Genomic DNA, 17,057 nt, shown 5'->3' on the forward strand with positions numbered 1-17,057 from the left:
TGTCAGCAGAATTGCCCTGATGGATATTAGCTCTTGAGGAGTGGGACTGATTTTGGGCTCCTGATCAGTCATGGGTCACCCTGACATTTGGGTACTTCTGGAAAACCAATGTAACAAGTTAGACTTCTCTGCCTTATTATAAGACTACTATGGGATTGGCCAAATCTCTTTACTGTTCTTAGAGCCTTGATCAGTCCAGACCTTGGCAACTTCCGTGACCATTGCCATGTCAGACAGACTCCCTTGAGTTCATTATTAACCTGGAAGAGTTTGGGGTCAAACTATATGGAAGCAAAATTTTACCAAGGCAAGAGTTATTTAAGTGCTATCCACTTGGTTACTATCATTAGAGCCCTGTTTTATGGTCTATTTTCATATGTTTATATTCATTTAAAATTCTTTAAATCTATATAGGCATTATTTGAAAATCCTCATCCTGTTTGTGGATTAACTAAGTCCTTTGTTTCTTTCCTGATCCAACCAAATCCCAGAGATGCAGGAAGGAAACCACAGTCTGTGATGATATGGAGGATCCAAATAGTGACAGCAGCCCACGTTTTCTCAGTGTGTAGCTGAAATTTTGTCTGTTCATCTATCTTCTTGCCCACCTTGTTCCACAAATGTTTTCAGGCTATAGCTGAAGGAGAGGGTAGAGCTGTTTTGTGCTTTAGTGCTTAGGCACATTAAGCAGCTCTTTGCTTCCCCTTTTATTTATTTTAAGCATGACTATATGACTTTAGAGGCAAACTAATAAAACCACAGAATCACAGAAAAGCCACAGAAGAAATGAACTATCTTCACTAAAAGCCTGAACGAGAAAAACAGTGAGGTTGGCATCAACATTATCAAGTGCTGTGTGTAAATATCTGAGAAGTGAGAGGGGGTACAAAAAGGTGCTCAGTGCATCCTTCAATATGAGCGCCCATCCCCCTTTCTGAGGGTGCTTTGAGAAGAAAATTCTATCTGTAACATGTAGAATATTAAAAAATATAGATATTTTTATATTGAGATAAAATTCACATACCATAAGATTCACCCTTTTCAAGTGTGCAGTTCAGTGCTTTTATATATTCACAAGGCTGAGACACCATAACCACTGTCTCAATCCAGATATTTTCATTACCCCTGCTAGAGAAATCCTGTACACATCAGTGGTCACTTCCCATTCTCATCCCCCAATACACCTGGAAACCACTAATTTACTTTTTGCCTCTGTGTATTTACCTATTATGGACATTTTATATAAATGGGATCATATAATACGTGACTTTTTGTGACCAGCTTTCACTTAGTATGATGCTTTCAAGGTACATTCATGTTGTGGTATGTATTACCTCATGCCTTTTGTGGCTAAATCATATTCCCTCACATGGGAATTTTTGATTTGGTTTATCATTTCGTCAGTTGGGGGAGATTTGGCTGTTTTTACTTTTTGGCTATTATGAATAATACTGCTGTGAATGTTTGTGTAGAAGTTTTTGTATAGACATATATTTTCATTTCTCTTGGATCTATAACTAGAATGAACTGGTTGATATAGAATCTTGTTATTTGCCTATTAATAAGGACAACACAGGATATTTGACCCAACCCTTCATTCAGTGCAGGAATGAAAATGAGAATTTTCATTATGTAATATTATGCATCTGCCTCACCATGCCATTCCCATTCTTTTTAAATAACCAGGACAGACAGCTGACAACTCCCACTGCTCTGTTTCACCGGCCTCTGCTTTTGCAATCGCTACGGCTGCAGCAGGACACGGGAGTCCACCCGGTGAGTAGGGGCGAGCTGTCGAGCGCTTGGCAATGAATTGCCCAGACCTCTGGCAATTTATGGTAAATCAGTGGTCCTCGCCTGCCAGCATCTTGATAATACACTGGGCAGCTTCTTAAAATTGCAGATTCCCAGCTTCCTAGTCTGTCAGTGTGTCTTGGTGTAAGACTGTCTTTTTAAATAAACACCTACAGGTAAGTCTCATACAGGTAGCCTATGCTTAACACTTTCAAGAACTTCCATATCAGAACAGGATGTGTTATTTCTCTTATGTTGTATTAGCAGAGTTCTTTAACCTTTGAAGCCAAATTGTTGAGAACGTATGTTTCCCTTTTAATTGAGTACGGTGCTAAAAGTGTATGCACGGTGGGAGGGAAGGCTTGTGGAGGGTGGGAGAGGAGAGAGGGATCTATTGGACTCATAATTCATTTCCAGTAGCTCTGTGGTGCTGAATTGTTGTCAGTTAATTTTCAAGGTAAAGAAGTACCTAAAAGAAAAGCACAGTATTTTAAGTAGATGAAAAATTATATTTATTATCTCTGTCCTCTTTTCTCATGTGCAAGAAGGACATTATGTTAAAATAAATCTGTATGTGGTTTAAACAATCCTCTTGCTGTGAGTTCCTTCACCTAAACTAACTCCATGGGTTCTGGAAGTGATGATATATTTTATTAATTAGCAATTGCTCATTAACAATGGACAAAAAAAGGATATTTCCAAAGCCTGTGAACCTGTATTAAACAGTTGTAACTGGTAGGTGCTGTCTGGGTGAAATCTTTCTAAACTGATGTCAGAACAGAGAGATATTCTATAATGAACACGAATTACCATGGTAATTATAATTATATATATATAGATGAGGTAATTATCCCATCTGAATGGAAAATCTTTGCACATTGATGACATTCCACATCTTAAATATTTTACCACACATACTTCACTGGATGTGGTCAGGCAAACTGGAGATGTTCTTTGCCCCAAATATTCCCTAAACCTTCCCCCCAGTTCCCATCAGCATGGCACACAGTACAGCATGTAACGGTAATAATATGGATGGCTTCTCAATCCAGTCAGCTTCTGCTGTCGACTGCATGTTATAATAATGAACATTTCTTTGATGAAGTAATAGGGGTCTTCTTTACCCTTTCGGCAGAGTGAGTTATCAACTGTGATTCCTTGAGACTTTCTCCTGTCTTTTGTTCTCACAATCTAGCCTATCTTTGGAAAAGGTGAAGTACAGAGCTTCCTCACAGGTTTCTTAATTTAAATATGGTTTGTGAGGGGAAATAGCTTTTCAGTCAATTTGGAATGAACCCATCTCCCCATTAGCTGGAGGCTGGGTCAGGGAAGGTACCTTTATTCACCCGAGGCTGAAGCAGACTTCTAATGGAGAGTTGCTTTCGGACTCGGGCTCATCCATCCATGATGAGCCAGAGATGAAGTAGCCATAAGAGCCGTCTTCCTCACTGAAGCCTGCTGCTGCTCTGCCGCCTGTCTTCCTGCTTCTCTCCTGCTGCTGGAAGAGCTGCAGCAAGAAAGCTCCTGCTCAGTGAGCCGGCTGAGGAGGGCAGACTGCTGGCTAACCGCAGCCAGCGTGCTGGATGCAGGGTAGCCTGGTGCTCCTCTCATCACACTGCTGCTGCTGTCTCCTATAATATGGCCTGGAGCCTCATGATCCAATTGTGTTTTTATTTGTTTTTGTTTTTTATGGAGGAAAAAGAGTGGCTTTATTACTTTGCCAGGCAAAGGGGGCACACAGTAGGATAGCATCTCAAGAACTGTGCCCCTACGTGATCCAATTTTAGACATAAATGAAATGAAAGATGGATTTGGCAGTGTCTGTGGCCCTGCTGGGGATACAGGGGTCAGTCTCCATGGCCCATGGTACTAAGAAAGGGGGTCAGTTTTGGAGAAGGGATCAGTACTTCCCTGGGGTTCAGCTGCTCCATGGAGCTGGTCCCACAGAAGAGTCCACCTGCCTGGAAGAACTTGGCAGAAGGGCGAAGTTCACAGGTCAAGAGAGCAGGTGGAAATGGAGCAGAAAGAAAGGAAGTACTAAGAGGATGATCTGGACTTCTTGGCTGGTCAGGGAGAGCCCGATGCTCTCCAAAGAAGTTCTAGACCCAGAAGGACAAATGTCCGAAGGGAAGGAGTGCTAGAGAACGCTTAAGATCTGATATCAGTCTTTTCATCCACTCTCTGAATCAGGAATTATTGACCCGCATGTGCCCACAGAATGTGGAGAGCTCCAAAGTGAGCAGGAGAGAAGGTTGTAGAGACCTCATGCTCACATCTATCTTTCCAGGTCTATCTGCTTGATTGACTGCAATATAAGCCCAGCTGGTGGTTCCAACCTGCTGCTTGTGGCTGATAGCCTGATACAAGGTGCTGCCTGGCCAAGCCATGCAGTCTGCAGAGTGGGCTTCCATATTTCAGGCTCCTCTTCAGGTTCCCTCCCATTTTAATCCTCTCCCATCTATCTCCACATCCCCCACTTCTGCCTCCATCAAAATACACAGCAGTCTGGGAACTCTGGGTTAGAACCATCAATTAGTGGTTATGCTTTCAAATATTCACTCCAGATATTTGCATGTGAGCCATTTCTCATTAATATTTGCTTAGAAAGTAACTTTACTACATGAGAATGAATTTTAATTTAGCAAGAGGATGAACAGAGAATTTCTTCACAAAAAGGCCAAACAAGATGTACATGCCTAGCTGTAAAGGCAGAGAAAGCTGATTTGTATCTATGGCAGGTGGCCTGGGATCTGCTCAGGATTGCCAGTCCTGCCCCTTGGGTCCAAGCCTACCTGATTTCTGCACACACTGGAAAAGCCTAGATTTTTCCCTCTGGTTTCTTTTAGGACCTAGAGCCTGTCCTTTCCAATGATGGGTTTCTTTTCCTTCCACACCATGCCCTCTTTCCTCGTAGACCAACAGGAGTACCTCTGTTCAGATCAGATCAGATCAGTCGCTCAGTCGTGTCTGACTCTTTGCGACCCCATGAATTGCAGCACACCAGGCCTCCCTGTCCAGCACCAACTCCCAGAGTTCACTGAGACTCACATCCATCGAGTCAGTGATGCCATCCAGCCATCTCATCCTCTGTCATCCCCTTCTCCTCCTGCCCCCAATCCCTCCCAGCATCAGAGTCTTTTCCAGTGAGTCAACTCTTTGCATGAGGTGGCCAAAGTACTGGAGTTTCAGCTTTAGCATCATTCCTTCCAAAGAAATCCCAGGGCTTATCTCCTTCAGAATGGACTGGTTGGATCTCCTTGCAGTCCAAGGGACTCTCAAGAGTCTTCTCCAACACCACAGTTCAAAAGCATCAATTCTTCAGCGCTCAGCTTTCTTCACAGCCCAACTCTCACATCCATACATGACCACAGGAAAAACCATAGTCTTGACTAGACAGACCTTTGTTGGCAACCTCTGTTGGAGAGGAAGAAAAGACTGACCTGTCGACATGGTTGTAACACAGCTAATTCTTGTTGACTTCACATTATGAAGATTTCACAGCTTAGTTTAGTGCTTGCCTTCCAAATGGCAACCAAGTTACATTAGGCCCATTATGAATGGATCTAGGGTTTGTGGGGTATAACACACAATTTGCCTAAAGCAAAAGTGTATCAAATTACAAGTACAAACCTTCAGAGCTCTGGAAGAGGCCCAGACACATTGAGAGGCCCTCAGGCTTAAGCTTCATTGGCTTCCTGGTAAATCTGCTTATGAGTTCAGTCCTGATCATTCCTGGAATGATAGCAGCTTTAGGAAATTCTGATCATCTTGGGGAGCAGGTGGGCTTGGAGATGGCAGTGGGACTAATGATCATCAATCAGTCAAATAAGTCCTCTTTTTGGTGGCGGGGTTTTAACTCTATACAACAATGAGACCAAAAAAAAAAAAAATCAGTGGGTCTTATGAGCCACCACGCTGGTTGAAATGTAGTTTCGAGCATCTGCTCAAATTGAGGAGCTCTGCATTAAAGTCAGATTAAAATGTGTGCCTTTCAGATGGCTGCTGATACAGGGAATCTGCAGGTGCAGTTTGGATATAGTTATGATTTGAATAGAAATGCAAATCCAGTGAATACACATATCAGAGCATATCATGGTGCTTACTATACACCTGAAGCTCTGGGATTAATGATAGAGTTTATGAAATGATCTAAAATGAAATATGAAAGTGTGAGGTGGGTTATTTTTATGAGAGTAGAAATAATGGCAGCAGAGGTACTACAAGCAACTCTTGATTATCTGGGAGATGATTGTAGGTTTTGCCCTTCTGTGCAAGTCAAACTAAATTAACAAAGTAGAGGAATGGTTGATTGCATTTATAGGAAAATTAATGGCACAGTTACAGTTGCTTGGGGGAATAGTGAGTTCTTTATTGGTGGCGACTTGGTAATTGTGAAATAGATAATTCATAATCTGTTTTATGCCCTGTCAAACCACTCAGGTTTGTGTAGCCAGTAGTAGATCTGAGCTTGGTGTGAATTGATCTTGGACCTGCTATTTATTTGTTTTTTATTGGAGTATAATTGACTTACAATGTTGTGTTACTGTCTGTTGTACAGTGAAGTAAATCAGATATATATATATATATAGAGAGAGAGAGAGAGAGAAAGAGAGAGAGAGAGAGGTGTGTGTGTGTGTGTGTGTGCACATCCCCTCCCTCTTGAACCTCCGTCCGCTCACATCCCTGTCCCACCCCTCCAGGTCATCGCAGAGCACTGAGCTGAGCTCCCTGTGCTATACAACAGCTTCCCATTAAGCCTCTATTTTATACATGGCAGTGCTTATATGTCAGTGCCACTCTCCCAATTCTGGACCCACTTTTAAAAATACTGATAACTGGTTCCTCCTCCACAGATTCTGACTTGATTGGTCTGGGTACATCCTGGGCATCAGGATTTTTAAAGTTCCCCAGGTGATATTTGGCCCTAGGAGGAGCCAAGATGGAGAACCACTAAACTAGCTGGAGAAGGTATATTTATTCCTTCTCTGGTTGTAGCATGCCTACTGAAAGTATCCTAGTCTGAGACATATTTTCTATTTTTTCCAGCATAATATAAAATCCATTTTTTAAAATGTCTTAATATAGCTAGTTGAAGTTTGGAAGACAGCCTGTATCTGATTTATATTTTTAATGAAAACGCTATTATCACTATTATCAGTGAAAAACAAAGAACTTTGGCAAACTGGATATAACTGAAAATGACTCCAAGTCTTATTTTAAATTATTTATTTTTAAGTTTCACATGTGCAACATTGTGTAATACTTCAACTTCTGTATTCACTACTGTTTGCTCACCACAGAAAGTTTCCATCCATCACTACACAGTTGACCCCCTTTAACCATTGCACCATCCCCAGTGTCCCTCTCCCCTTGATAACCATTACTCTGTATCTATGTTCATTTCTGTTATGTTTGGTTTAGTTGTTTATTTTATTTTTTATATTCCTCATATGAGTAAAAACATAGGGCATTTGTCTCTTTCCATCTGACTTATTTCACTTAGCGTAATACCCTCAAGGTCTATCCATGTTGTTTCATCTTTTTTTTTTTTTTTATGGCTGAATAGTATTGTGTTGTGCACATATACTGCATCATTATCCATTCATCCATTGATAAGCACTTAGGTTGTGTCCATATCTTGGCTATTACAAATAATGTTACACTGAATATAGGGGTGCATATGTCTTTTTGAATTAGTATCTTCATTTTCTTTGGATAAATACTCAGAAATGGAATAACTGGTTTATATGGTGATTCACTTTCACTTTTCACTTTCATGCATTGGAGAAGGAAATGGCAACCCACTCCAGTGGTCTTGCCTGGAGAATCCCAGGGACAGGGGAGCCTAGCGGGCTGCCGTCTATGGGGTCACACAGAGTTGGACATGACTGAAGCGACATAGCAGCAGCAGCAGCATGGTGATTGTAGTCTTAATTTTTTGAGGAATCTCCATACTGTTCAGAAATGGAATAACTGGCTTATATGGTGAGTCTAGTCTTAATTTTTTGAGGAATCTCCATACTGTTTTCCATAGTAGCTGCGCCAACTTACATTCCCACCACCAGTGTTTGTGTTCCCTTTCTCATCATCCTTACCAGCACTTGTTATTTCCTGTCTTTTTGATCATAGTCATTTTAACTAGTGTGAGGTGATATGCCACCGTGATTTTGATTAGCATTTCCCTAATGATCAGTGATGTTGAACACTTTTCATGTGCCTGCTGTCCACTGTAGGTCTTTGGAAAAATGTCTACTTAGATCCTCTGCCCACTTTTTAATAGAGGTGTTTGTTTAATTGTTGTTGAGTTGTGTGAGTTTTTTAAAAAAATGTTTTCCTCTAATTTTCAGCTCTGCTTCTATCATAGATTCTTTTATTTATTTTCTTTGCACTGTCCAGCCTGTGGGATCTTGGGTTTCCCAACCCGGGATCAAACCCAGGCCCCCAGCACGAAAAGTGTGGAGTCCTAACCACTGGATCACCAGGGAATTCCCTGCATGCGTTTCTTTATATATATTTTGGATATTAAACCTTTATCGCATATATGATTTGCAAATATCTTCTCCCATTCAGTAGGTTGTTTTTTTGTTTTGCTGATGGTTTCCTTTGCTGTGCAGTTTTTTAGCTTGATGTAGTTTTTGTTTATTTTTGCTTTTGTTTCCGTTACCTCAGGAGACATATCCAGAAAGATATTGCTAAGACCAATGTTAAAGAGTGTACTGCATAAGTTTTTTTCTAGGGGTTCTGTGACTTTAAGTCTTATATCCAAGTCTTTAATCCATTTTGAGTTGATTTTTGTGTATGGAGTAGAAGAGTGGTCTAGTTTCATTGTTTTGCTTATGGCTGTCCAGCTTTCCCAATACCACTTATCGAAGAGACTGCCTTTTCTCCCATTGTGTGGTCTTTGCATCTTTGTCATAAATTAATAGTCCATATATATGTAGGTTTATCCTGGACTCTCAATTCTGTGTCATTAATCTGTGTCTATTTTCCTGCCAATGTCATGCTGTTTTGATTACTATAGCTTTGTACAGATATACTTCACTTCACTACACTTTGCTTTATTGTGCTTCACAAATCTTATACTTTTTACAAGTTGAAGATTTTTGGCAACCATGTGTCAAGCAAGTCTATCAGTGCCATTTTTCCAACAACATTTGCTCACTTCATGCCTCTGTGTCACGTTTTGGTAATCCTTGCAATATTTTAAACTTTTTCTTTATCATTACATTTGTTATGGTTATCTATGATCAGTAACTTTTGATGTTACTATTTAATTTGGGGGTGGTCCATGAACCATAACAATATAAAGATGGTGAACTTAATAAATGTTTGTGTTCTGGCTGCTCTATACCTGCCATTCCTGTCTCTCTCACTTTCCTCGGGCGTCCCTGTTCCCTGAGATACAAGAGTATTGACATTCAGTGCAGTTCAGTCACTCAGTCATGTCTGACCCTTTGCAACCCCATGAACTGCAGCATGCCAGGCCTCCCTGTCCATCACCAGCTCCCGGAGTTTACTCAAATAAATTCATGTGCATCAAGTCAGTGATGCCATCCAGCCATCTCATCCTCTGTCGTCCCCTTCTCCTCCTGCCCCCAATCCCTCCCAGCATCAGAATCTTTTCCAATGAGTCAACTCTTCACATGAGGCGGCCAAAGTATTGGAGTTTCAGTTTCAGCATCAGTCCTTCCAATGAACACCCAGGACTGATCTCCTTTAGGATGGACTGGTTGGATCTCTTTGCAGTCCAAGGGACTCTGAAGAGTCTTCTCCAACACCACAGTTCTTTGAACTGCATCAATTCTCTAGCGCTCAGCCGTCTTCACAGTCCACATCTCACATCCATACATGACCACTGGAAAAACCATAGCCTTGACTAGACAGACCTTTGCTGGCAAAGTAATGTCTCTGCTTTTCAATATGCTATCTAGGTTGGTCATAACTTTCCTTCCAAGAAGTCATGGCTACAATCACCATCTGCAGTGATTTTGGAGCCCCCCAAAATAAAGTCTAACACTGCTTCCACTGTTTCCCCATCTACTTCCCATGAAGTGATGGGACCAGATGCCATGATCTTCGTTTTCTGAATGTTGAGCTTTAAGCCAACCTTTTCACTCTCCTCTTTCACTTTCATCAAGAGGCTCTTTAGCTTCTCTTCACTTTCTGCCATAAGGGTGGTATCATCTTCATATCTGAGGTTATTGATATTTCTCCCGGCAGTCTTGATTCCAGCTTGTGCTTCTTCCAGCCCAGTGTTTCTCATGATGTATCCTGCAGTGGCCTCTTAAGTGTTCAAGTGAAAGGAAGAGTCATACGTCTCTTGCTTTAAATCAAAAGCTGCTGCTGCTGCTGCTAAGTCACTTCAGTCGTGTCCAACTCTGTGTGACCCCATAGATGGCAGCCACCAGGCTCCCCCGTCCCTGGGATTCTCCAGGCAAGAACGCTGGAGTGGGTTGCCATTTCCTTCTCCAATGCATGCATGCATGCTAAGTCGCTTCAGTCGTGTCCGACTCTGTGTGACCCCATGGACAACAGCCCACCAGGCTCCTCTGTCCATGGGATTCTCTAGGCAAGAATACTGGAGTGGGTTGCCATTTCCTTCTCCATAAACCAGCTGCTGCATGCATGCTAAGTCGTTTCAGTCATGTCCAACTCCATGTGACCCTGTGGACTGTAGCTTTGCCAGGTTGCTTTGTCCATGGGATTCTCTAGGCAAGAATACTGGAATTGGGTGCCATGCCCTCCTCTAGGGAATTGTCCTGACTCAGGAATCAAACCTGCCTCTCTTGTGTCTCCTGCACTGGCAGGTAGATTCTTTACGACTAGCACCACCTGGGAAGCCCCAAACCAGCTGCAACATTCCCAAAGCCTAGTCTAGAACAAGGCCCTAACTCTCTTCAGTTCTTTGAAGAGTGAGAGAGGTGAGGAAGCTGTAGAAGAAAAATCTGAAGCTAGCAAATGTTGGTTCATGAAGTTGAAAAAAAAAAGAAATTGACTCCATAACATAAAAGTGCAAGGTGAAGCAGCAAGTGCTGATAATAGAAGCCACAGTAAGTTATCTAGAAGACCTAGCTAAGATCATTAATGAAGGTGGAAACACCAAACAGCAGATTTTCAATGCAAGTGGAACAGCCTTCTATTAGAATATGGTGCCATCTAGGATTTTCATAGCCATGGAGGAGAAGTCAGTGCCTGGCTTCAAAGCTTCAAAGGACAAGCTGACTCTTGTTAGGCACTAATGCAGCTGGTGACTTGAAGTGGTAGCCAGTGCTCATGTACCATTCTGAAAATCCTAGGGCCCTTAAGAGTTATGCTATATCTACTTTGCCTGTGATCTGTAAATGGAACAACAGAGCCTGGATGATAGCACATATATTTATACCATGATTTACTGAATATTTTAAGCCCATTGCTTAGAAAAAAAGATTCATCTCTAAATAATGCTGCTCATTGATAATGCACCTGATCACTCAAAAGCTCTGATGAAGACCTACAACGAGGTTCATGTCTTCACGCCTGCTAACACAGCATCCATTCTGCAGCCTGTAGAGGAAGGAGTCATTTTGACTTTCAAGTCCTATTATTTAAGAATTACATTTTGTGAGGCTATAGCTGCCATACATAGTGATTCTTCTGATGGATCTGGGAAGGGTAAGTTGAAAACTTTCTGTAAAGTGTTCACCTTTCTAGATGTAATTAAGAACATTCATGAGTCATGGGAAGAGCTCAAGATTATCAAGAATTTGGAAGAAGTTGATTCTAACCTTCGTGGATGACTGTGAGGGATTCAAAACTTCAGGTGGAGGAAGTCACTGCAGATGTGGTTGGAAATAGCAAGAGAACTAGAATTGGAAGTGGAGTCTAAAGATGTGACTGACTTAGCTGCAATCTCATGATAAAACTTGAACAGATGAGGAGATACTGCTTATAGAGGAGCAAAGAAAGTGTTTCTTGAGAGAATCTATGCTTTTCGAAGATGCTGGGAAGATTGTTGAATGTCTTGACAACAGAGGATTTAGAATATGACATAAGTTTAGTTGATGAAGCAGCAGCAGGGTTTGAGAGAACTGACTCCAGTTTTGAAAGAACCTCTGCTAGGAGTAAAATATCAAACAGCATTGTATACTACAGCGAAATCGTTGGTGAAAGGAAGAGTCAATTGATGTGGCAAACTTCATGGTTGTCTTATTTTTTGAAATTGCCACAGCCTTCAGCAACTGGTCAGTCAGCAGCCATCAACACTGAGGCAAGACCCTCCACCAGCAAAAGAATTATCAATTGCTGAAGGCTCAGATGATGGTTAACACTTTTTGCTGCTTAGTCACTTCAGTCGTGTCCGACTCTGTGCAACCCCATAGACGGCAGCCCACTAGGGTCCTCTGTCCCTGGGATTCTCCAGGCAAGAACACTTTTTAGCAATAAAGTATTTTTAATTAAGGTATGTACATTATTTTTTTAGACCTAATGCACATTTAACAGACTATAGTATAATGTCAATGTAACTTTTATATTCACTGGAAACCGAAAAGATTGCGTGACTTACTTTATTGCAATATCCAATTTTTTGCTGTGGTCTGAAACTGAACCTGCAATATCTCCAAGGTATACCTGAAGTATATCTTTTTTATTTGTTTATTTTGGGGTGTGTTAGTTTTCATTGCTGCACATGGGCTTTGTCTAGTTGCGATGAGCAGGGGCTTCTCGTTGTGGTGGCTTCTCTGACTGTGGACCACGAGCTCTAGGTATATGGTCTTCAGTAGCTGTGGCACATCGTCTTAGATGCCCCAAGGCATGTGGGATCTTCCTGGACCAGGGATGGAACCCGTGTCCCCTGTACTGGCAGGTGAATTCCTAACCACTGGACCACCAGGGAAGTCCTGAAGTATAATTTGAAATCAGAGTGTGTGAAACCTCCAGATTTGTTCTTTTTTCTCAGGATTGCTTTTGGTCTTTTGTGGTTCTGTATAAGGGTTCCTAGGTGATGCTAGTGGTAAAGAACCCCCCTGCCAGTGGAGGAGACATAAGAGACGTAGGTTTGATCCCTGTGTCAGGAACATGCCCTGAAGGAGGAAGTGGCAACCCACTCCAGTATCTTTGCCGGGAGAATCCCATGGACAGAGGAGCCTAGTGGGCTTCAGTCCATGGAGTCACAAAGATATGACTAAAGCAACGTAGCATGCACAGCACACGCGTGGTTCTATACAAATTTTGAGATTTTCGTCCTGTTTTTGTGAAAAAGAGTGTTGAGATTTTGATAGGAATTGCATTGAATCATAGATTGCTTTAGGTAATATGGACATTTTAACAATGTTAAACCATAAGACATTATTGAATTTGAAGGAGACACAAAGAAATGGAAAGATATTCTGTGCTCATGGATTCCAGTCTTATTTTTAGATGCATGCACACAGAGACTGGAATTAAAATTTTGTAACTGAGAAGTTACATGTGTGTCAGAATTTTTTCTTTGTTATGGAAGTATAGTTGGTTTACAATGCTGTGCTAATTTCTAGTGTACCGCAACGTGAATATACATATTCTTTTTCATTATAGGCAAGATATTGAATATAGTCCCTTGTGCTATATAGTAGGACCTTGCTGTTTATTTTATACATAGTAGTTCATATCTGCTAATCCCAGACTCCTGATGTATCCCTGTTAACTAGCATGAGCCTGCAGAACAGCTAGGGATGCTCATGTCAGGAGGCCATTGCGTTCTCTTTCTGGCAGGATGCCCACAGCAAGCCAGATCACACGGAGCGCCTCCTCTGCCCGTCATGTGTTTTTGATAAGCCTTTCAAGCAGACTCAGGTCCTTGTTCCAGCTGGCCCGAGCACCCTCTTTCCTGACCATGTTGTGTTGCCAAGTTCTCCTTCTTTGTGCTGCCCTTTCCTGAACTCTGTGAAGATCTTTCTCCTCTCTGACTGTCTCTCCGCAGCCAAGACACAAAGCAGTTGATTATGCCTTTTCACTTTTTGATGTGCTCACATTGCTTAATTGCTGCTTGACCGCAGTACAGTTTCATCCACTTCGGGGCCAGGCAGGTAACCGAAAGACGGGGTTGAAGAGCTGATATCGTGTGAAAAAGGGGCAGCTACTGCTCAGCTCATTCTGATTTTGACGGAGACAGATTAGGGCTGTCACAGCTGTTTTCTTTCATTCTTTTCTTTTTTTAAGGAAAACCCAGAAATCTGGATGTTTGTATGAAAAGTCCTATTTGTAAGTGGGAAGTGAATTCATACACTTTAAAAACTACTATCCAGGCCAAGCAGAATCCTTCTGTGGACCACGTATGGCTGTGAGCCGCCAGTATGTGGCCTCAGATGTACTGGAATCATTCACAGCCGGAGTTGTGGGTTGATCCAGATAAGAGCTCCTGAGACATACCTGAATAGTAGCAATGGACTCCCGAACCTCCCCAGTCCTCCTTCCCTAAAACGATTTCTTATTTCTTTGGTCGGGCTATTTTATAGGAAGTCCATCTCTTCTTGTCCACTGTGGCTTGACGACTTTTGCTTCCACGGTGTAATATTATCTCATTGTCACCCTTGCACCACAGAGGGGATTCGGGGACTGTCTTTCTTATTTTATAGTTTTGAAATAAGTGTGAGACTCGAGAGTGATGGAGGGCTTGGCTCACGTTCTCACGGTGCCTGAGAATGAGGCTCAGATCTGTTCCTACCACATTGCTGCCCTGTTATTGCCTCTGATTTCACATTTACTGCAAAACAACAAGATCTTGGGAAACTTGAGTGACGCAATATTCTTGATCCTGTCTTTGCAGCAGTAATGTCTCTGCTTTTCAACATGCTATCTAGGTTGGTCATAGCTTTTCTTCCAAGGAGTAAGTGTCTTTTAATTTCATGACTGCAGTCACCATCTGCAGTGATTTTGGAGCCCCCCAAAATAAAGTCTGACACTGTTTCCACTGTTTCCCCATCTATTTCCCATGAAGTGATGGGACCGGATGCCATGATCTTCTTTTTCTGAATGTTGAGCTTTAAGCCAACTTTTTCACTCTCCTCTTTCACTTTCATCAAGAGGCTTTTGAGTTCCTCTTCACTTTCTGCCATAAGGGTGGTGTCATCTGCATATCTGAGGTTATTGATATTTCTCCCAGCAATCTTGATTCCAGCTTGTGCTTCTTCCAATCCAGAGTTCCTCGTGATGTACTCTGCATATAAGTTAAATAAGTAGGGTGACAACATACAGCCTTGACGTACTCCTTTTCCTATTTGGAACCAGTCTGTTGTTCCATGTCCAGTACTAACTGTTGTTTCCTGACCTGCATGTATGTTTCTCAAGAGGCAGATCAGGTGGTCTGATATTCCCATCTCTTTCAGAATTTTCCACAGTTTATTGTGATCCACACAGTCAAAGGCTTTGGCATAGTCAATAAAGCAGAAATAGATGTTTTTCTGGAACTTTCTTGCTTTTTTGATGATCCAGAGGATGTTGGCAATTTGATCTCTGGTTCCTCTGCCTTTTCTAAAACCAACTTGAACATCTGGAAGTTCACGGTTCACGTATTGCTGAAGCCTGGCTTGGAGCATTTTGAGCATTACTTTACCAGCGTGTGAGATGAGTGCAATTGTGCGGTAGTTTGAGCATTCTTTGGCATTGCCTTTCTTTGGGATTGGAATGAAAACTGACCTTTTCCAGTCCTGTGGCCACTGCTGAGTTTTCCAAATTTGCTGACATATTGAGTGCAGCACTTTCACAGCATCATCTTAATAACATGTAATTAACCTGTTTTATCTTGTGAATACGTCATAATTGTGGATATTTTTGTGGAAGATCTCTCAAAGTTGTACCCACATCTTTCAAACCTCTATCCTTTGCTGCCCTGTTGGGCATTTCTGTATGCAAATCGATGGAATGTATGTATTGTCAACACCAGAATCACAGCAACAATCAAATTACATAATTCATAGGATATACTATATACCAAGCACTGTCCTAAGCTTTACGTATGTTAACTGATATGTGAAGTAGTTACTATTATTATACTACTTTTCCAGTATAGAAAATTAAGATACAGAGAGTTAAGTAAGTTACCTAAGGTCACATAGGTAGTAGGTGGCAGATTTGGATCATATCATCAGGCTAATGAAAAGAGGACCCATGAGTTCCATTACCAATCCCCGCCATGTTGTTTGGAGAAGGATATGAATGTTTCTGGTGGGTGGTCTGGTGGTTTTAAAAAGACGTCCACAGATTCATACTCCTTCAAGAGACGAAGCTTAATTTCTCTTTATTTTTGTGGGAGCAGGACTTTGTAACTTGATTCTAGCAAATAAAATTAAGCAGAAGTAATTGTGTGACTCGGAGCCTAGGTCATCAGAGGGCATAATGGCCTCTGTCTTGGTCAGTCTCTCTCTCGGATCACTTGTTTTGGGGGAAACAAGCTTCCATATCATGAGGAGAGGCCCATGAAACCAACAGGAAACTAGAAAGTGGTCCCCTGCCCAGAGCCTCGTGCATGAACTTGGATGTGACTCCTCCAGCCACAGCTGAGACTTTGGATGACTGCAGCCCTGGTGGATATATGGCTTGTAACTTCATGAGATATCCTGAGCCTAAGCCACTTCCAAAATCTCATTCTAAAGATACTGTATAATAATAAATGTTTGTTATTTTCAGTCCATAAATTTTAGGGTGTTTTGTTGTGTAGCAATAGATAGCCACTACACGTGGTATCTTGGTAGCCAGTAAACCTTGGCAAAAATATTCATAATCCAATTGAGTTTAGGGAGAATATTTTCATATTAGAAAGAGAAGCATGCCGGGGCCATTCCTGTAGGACAGACAACCCTGCACTTATTCCCTAAAAATATTTTGAAATGGAGAGAATATATCTAGAATTAACATGTAGTTTAAATCTACCCTGTATTTCATGGTCTCTAAACAGTCTTTCTCTACTCCGTTCACCTCTAGTGCTCTGAATTGAATAGACTGATTTTTCTGTTTGAGAGCAGTTTGATTTGAACACAACTGTTGCTTAGCAATAGGAAGGAACTTAATGGCTCTACTGTCTTCTGCAAACTGAGAGGAGCCTCCCTGTGTAGCTATTGTCTGTCTGGAATGCCGAATGTAAAATTGTAATTATCATTTTAAGATGAAATTGAAGCTGGCCTGTGTGACACATTACACTTACCTTAGCATCTCAGCTACCCAGGAGGTTGGAATTTAAGGCCCTTTTGCAGAGAAGATGGTTTCTTGGAACTATGGGGCATTTAGAAGTCTAAGACAAAGCTCTAGTG

General features: G+C 41.7%; 1 protein-coding gene across 2 annotated transcripts in view; it reads left to right on the top strand.

Annotated features, from left to right (window-relative positions):
- Positions 1 to 17,057, top strand: part of RASGRF2 (Ras protein specific guanine nucleotide releasing factor 2) — a 257,096-nt gene that overhangs the window by 153,089 nt on the left and 86,950 nt on the right. For both annotated transcript variants that reach the window (XM_061424294.1, XM_061424295.1), the window contains exon 17: positions 1,687 to 1,776. In XM_061424294.1, the coding sequence (XP_061280278.1) occupies positions 1,687 to 1,776 (90 nt within the window). The remainder of the gene's footprint in view (positions 1 to 1,686; positions 1,777 to 17,057) is intronic.

Source organism: Bos javanicus, chromosome 7 (assembly GCF_032452875.1).
Source record: "Bos javanicus breed banteng chromosome 7, ARS-OSU_banteng_1.0, whole genome shotgun sequence".
Classification (NCBI taxonomy): domain Eukaryota; kingdom Metazoa; phylum Chordata; class Mammalia; order Artiodactyla; family Bovidae; genus Bos; species Bos javanicus.